The following is a 5113-nucleotide window of genomic DNA, read 5'->3' on the forward strand; positions in this document are numbered from 1 at the left end:
ACTTTGCATACAGGCACTGAGGTGTGCATGTCAATTTTTCAGTGGTTTTCTAACATCAGCATGGAGTTTTGTCACTACACAGATAAAGCAATGACATCACTCACAAATCTAAGAAGGGAAGGGACCTGTATCCTGTTTTCCACCTGCGTTAATGGAATATACACATCTACTTTTCAATTTAAGACAAGAAACCACTGGTAAGAGTGGGAAAAAACACCTACTCCCCTTTAACTAGGACGGCAGGAAAGCCCTTATAAAAAGACCAGCAGCAGATGCACACAGTCACCTTCAGTTCGACAGAGCCCAGCACAAGCATCAGCTGCAGCAAGAAAAGGAAGATGTCTCCAATCCCTTGTTCTCCTTTGGTAAGAACTTGCTTTGTGTTTCATTTTCCCCTAATTTGACAAAGATGTACTTAATAGATGACTCTCAGCAATGGGGCACCTGTTTTTAAAACAGCTGTTTGAACCTTGAGTTATTGAAAACAACTGAAACAGGAGGCTGCTGAATAGCACCAGCATGGGACACACTGCATGGGTCTGTTAGCACACCATATACTGCAACGTGAACTAAGACAAGGAATAAATTGAAAACTCAGCCCTAGAGTAAATTTTCTTTGTTGCTATACTCTTCCAATACCTCAAATATATTACTTATTTTTGGATTTATTATTTAGTATAACTGAGATTTTATATACCACCAAGTGGCAACTGACTGTACGTTGGTGTCCGTAAGAATTAATCCATGCAAAGATGAATGTGATACAGGACAGATTTTTCCATAATCACCCCAGCCTACAGTATGAGCTTTCACTACCAGCTAGGATAAATGTGAATGAATTTCCCAGACTCACAGAAGTATTATTAGTCGTGTGATGCTATAGCAGCTATGCTTTCCCCTGCCCTAAATGCACCATTTCTCTCCAGTTCAGACCATTGCTATTGGTGTTGCTGGCTGTGCTGTCAGCCAGCATTTCTGCCCATGGGAAGGTGATATGGCCAGGACTTGAGCCGGAGAGCCTCTTCAAGAAAGGAGATGCTGGATGCCCAAACCAAAAAGATGGGAAATTCCCTCAAACTGTGAGAGTCAACATAAGCATCAGCAACGTGAACCAGGATACCAAAGTGACTCTTGATATCAGCAAACGCTCACTGGCTCCATGGGATTACAGGTACTGTGTCCGTCCCTATGGACTAGAAATGCACTGGGTTAAGAGTAGTGCAGAGGCTATGCCTGTATCTTTAGCTTAAGTACTTCAGTACTAAGAGATTTTGGCAATGTAAGGATAGCCACCATCCATATAATCCTTTTTGTAAGCTAATTGATGAATAAAGGGGGATAGAGCAAAAGTATGGTATAGGCCAATATAGAAGGAAAAAAAGTAAATTATCCTTGTAATTTAATTAATGTACCTACTGGGGCAAGGTTTATCTTCAAATGCATTTGCCACTTAAGAGATCATCAAAAAACCTTGGAGGTCTGACACGCACCGAAGTCAGTGGTGCTTTACTAACACCAGCATCAGGCCCTAAGAGCGTTTGTTGTGGGGAAGAGCTGAAACTCTTTGAGTCCATTAGTCAGGCCCACTTCTAACTAGTCCTTCAAAGTCAATGCCTGTTTGAATCAAGCCCTTTGCACGCAAGTCTTGCAGTCAAAAGCATGCAGTACTTACTGATACTTTACTTGTACTCCAAAATAATAGCAGAGGGTCTTCTGCCCCTTCACAGGCAATATTCCGGGGGTTATGGGTATCCACCGGCGAGCTCATAAAGCTCCAGACTAACATACCTGTAGCAGTGCAGCAGCATTTCCCCTGCCAACGCTTCCCTATCTTTCCATGTCAATCCACAGGATCGATGAGGACCACAACCGCTTCCCCCGCTTGGTTGCTGACGCCCAGTGCCGCCATTCCAGGTGCGTGAACTCGGCCGGGCAGCTGGACCACAGCGTCAACTCGGTGCCCATCAAACAGGAGATCCTCGTCCTGCGCCGCGAGCCGAGGGGCTGCCAGCACTCGTACCGCCTGGAGAAGAAAATGATCACCGTGGGCTGCACGTGTGTCACCCCACTGATCCAGCACCAGGCCTAAGGGGAGCCCGCAGCACGAGAGCGGGGAGCTGCAGGAGAACTGCCTTGCCTAGCAGCGACGAAAATCCGCGGGGCTGAACCATCATGATTAGCAGTAATCTCAGTTTTGCGCTTGTTTTGTTTTTAAATCCGTTTCCCCTTTGATACTCTGGATTCAGAATACAGCCCCTTCCACGTGCTCTGTTAGAGGAGCGATGGGAACGCCTTCACAGAATCACAGAATCACGCCTTACACAACTTTACTCGACACTTTGAAAAGCCTATTTATTTAATTCTATTTATGCTGGTAAACCTATTGTAATTATCTATGTTTATTTATCTCCAAGCAATAAAGAAAAATCAAACAGCAAATCAACTCTTTGGTGTCGTCTCTTTCTGAAGAAACTTTTTCTTTTTTATGGCAAGAAATCACTCCGTTCTATTATCACAGAATCACAGAATCACAGAATTGTAGGAGTTGGAAGGGACCTCCAGAGATCATCGAATCCAACCCCCCTGCCAAAGCAGGTTCCCTACACCAGGTAGCACAGGTATTATTGTATTATTATCTTTTATTATCTATTACCTATTATTATCTATTATTATTATTATTATCTATTATGACCATACAAGGGATTTGTGCAATACAAAAAACTGAAATTCTGTTGACAAAACCTAGCTCTGTTGCAGTAGAACGGGAAGAACACAGGACAATTAGCACTCGTATCATTCGCATTGCTTTACCCATAGAGAAAGAAAAGCACCTGGGGGGGAAATAATTTACTGAACAGCACTTCAGCAAAAATAAAGCCACGAGTGACTGCCCAGTTCACTTCATTATCTGATTGAAAAGGAGTTGTCGAGGGAATGTTCAACACAGCACTCTGAACGCTTCGCTGGCGGAAAAGAAACCGACTCCTCCAAAATGGAGTATAAAAGTTCACTTTTCTACCATGAAGCTTACCTTCGGTTGTTCCTGCGTAGGTAGGGAACGGAGCATGAGTGAGGCAGCTGGATCACTGGAGTCATCGAATGCTGCTCAGAGAAAATGCACACTGCTAACCACAGAGGTAATTTCCTCCATGCTCGTGTCCTCCCAGTGCTCCAGATATAGAGCACACTGACACAGCACTTCTACACGGCCGTGAAGACTCTTGTGTAGGTGGGAACCTCGCACCGCAGGAACGTACGTTTGAAGGAGCTTGGTGAAAATGTTCCATGTTTTAATGGAAGGCTGGTTTGCATGGACATGGCTCTTTGCTTTGCTGCCGTACGGGGGAGATGTGAGCTTCCTGGGCACCAACAAGAGCAACAGGAAGTGCAGAACTTAAAAAAATGCTCAGGAATGCAGATGGTAGAATCATAGAATGATAGAATAGCCCTATGAGCAGGGACGCCAACCAAAGACCAGTCTGCCCAGAGCCACATCCAACAGATCCCAAACGAGGCAGGGTCCTCTCGGGTGAAAGCATCTTCTCTACACCCAGCTGTGCTAATTGGAGATGTTATCAGCCCAGCTTTTGATGGAAGTTATTCCCTCCAATGAACTCAAGCCCTCACTCATCAGCTCTTGGCAAAAATCAGGTGCATCAACTTATACAAACTAATCTGACAGCGCAGCCAGAGATTCCATACCGTTGTTTTACCTAGCAGATACTCACCGGGCCTGTGAAACATTAATTAACCATAAGTCACACAGAATGGCTTGGGTTGGAAATGACCAACCCATCAAGTTCCAACCCCCCACCACATGCAGGGCCACCAACCTCCCCATTTCACAGCAGCCCAGGCTGCCCAGGGCCCCATCCAACCTGGCCTTGAACACCTCCAGGGATGGACAGATGAAGTACCAAAATGCGTACAACTTTCTGCTGCAAAGATGCTGCAGTCCCTCTTCCAGCAGTGTCATTACTCCTTGGACCATTTATCAACCCAATGAAATCCATTCCTTAAGGCACAACCATCTTGATACAACTTGACCTGTATCAAATTCTGTAATGTGCATGGATGTTGTACATGCTTCTGCAGAATAGAATCATGGAACCATAAGGTTGGAAAAGACCTTATAAGATCATCTAGTCCAGCTGTCCACCTATCACTAATATTGCTCAATTAGAAGCAGTTAATATTATGGCTACAATCATAGAATCCTTCGAGTTGGAAAGGACCTTTAAAGGCATTTTAGTCCAACTCCCCTGAAATGCACAGGGACACCACAGCTAGATCAGGTTGCCCAGGGTCTGATCCAGCTTTGCCTTGAAAGTCTCCATGGATGGGGCATCTACCACATCTCTGGGCAACCTTTTTCAGTGCCTCCCCACCCTCACTGTAAAAAATTTTTTCCTTATATCTAACCTAAATCTGCCTACTTTGAACTTGAAACCATTTTCCCTTATCCTATCATCACAGGCCCTGCTGAGGAGTCTGTCCCCTTCTTTCCTGTAGCTCCCCTTTAGATATTGAAAGGCCACTATCAGGTGCCCTGATAGTGCTGCCCAGAGAGCTGTGCCCCATCCCTGGAGGTGTTCAAGACCAGGCTGGATGAGGCCCTCCACAGCCTGATTTAGTGGGTGCCAACCCTGTCCATGGCAGGAGGTTGGAACTAGATGATCATTGAGGTCCCTTCCAACCCAGACTATTCTATGACTCATGTGATTCTGTGATCTGTGTGGCAAATGATGAGATATCCATGCTCATCGGTGCCCGTTATCAAATCAAGACACAAAGATGCCAGATGCCTGTGAAAGATGAAAGATTCAACACTCTGGCAAGCATTTCTATGAGAAGGAGGCCAAGATAAGTGAGCATAGTGCAGATTTCAGAAGTCTGAAAGAAAAGGAAAAGAGAAAGAATAATAGCGGCAACTGAGAGAGAAGATAAACCATCTCTGCTGGCTTACTGGAACAAGAAATCTTGACCTTGATACAAACAAATTGTGCTTAGTAAGGATGGAAATAAAACAGAAACGTAACTCTTTGTACGTGAGAGTAAAACCATCAAAACTCACTTCTAGAAAGCTACGTCCAGACACAGCTGAGTAGAACCT

The 5113-nt window shown here is 44.8% G+C and overlaps 1 protein-coding gene across 1 annotated transcript; it reads left to right on the forward strand.

The window, feature by feature from the left end:
• The first annotated feature begins 338 nt into the window (after positions 1 to 338).
• Positions 339 to 2089, forward strand: LOC125688854 (interleukin-17A-like). The gene is made up of 3 exons (XM_048935394.1): positions 339 to 365; positions 927 to 1171; positions 1852 to 2089. The coding sequence occupies exons 1-3, from the start codon at positions 339 to 341 to the stop codon at positions 2087 to 2089; spliced, it is 510 nt and encodes a 169-aa protein (XP_048791351.1).
• Positions 2090 to 5113: the final 3024 nt, after the last annotated feature.

The sequence above is a fragment of the Lagopus muta genome, chromosome 2, assembly GCF_023343835.1.
Source record: "Lagopus muta isolate bLagMut1 chromosome 2, bLagMut1 primary, whole genome shotgun sequence".
NCBI classification, from domain to species: domain Eukaryota; kingdom Metazoa; phylum Chordata; class Aves; order Galliformes; family Phasianidae; genus Lagopus; species Lagopus muta.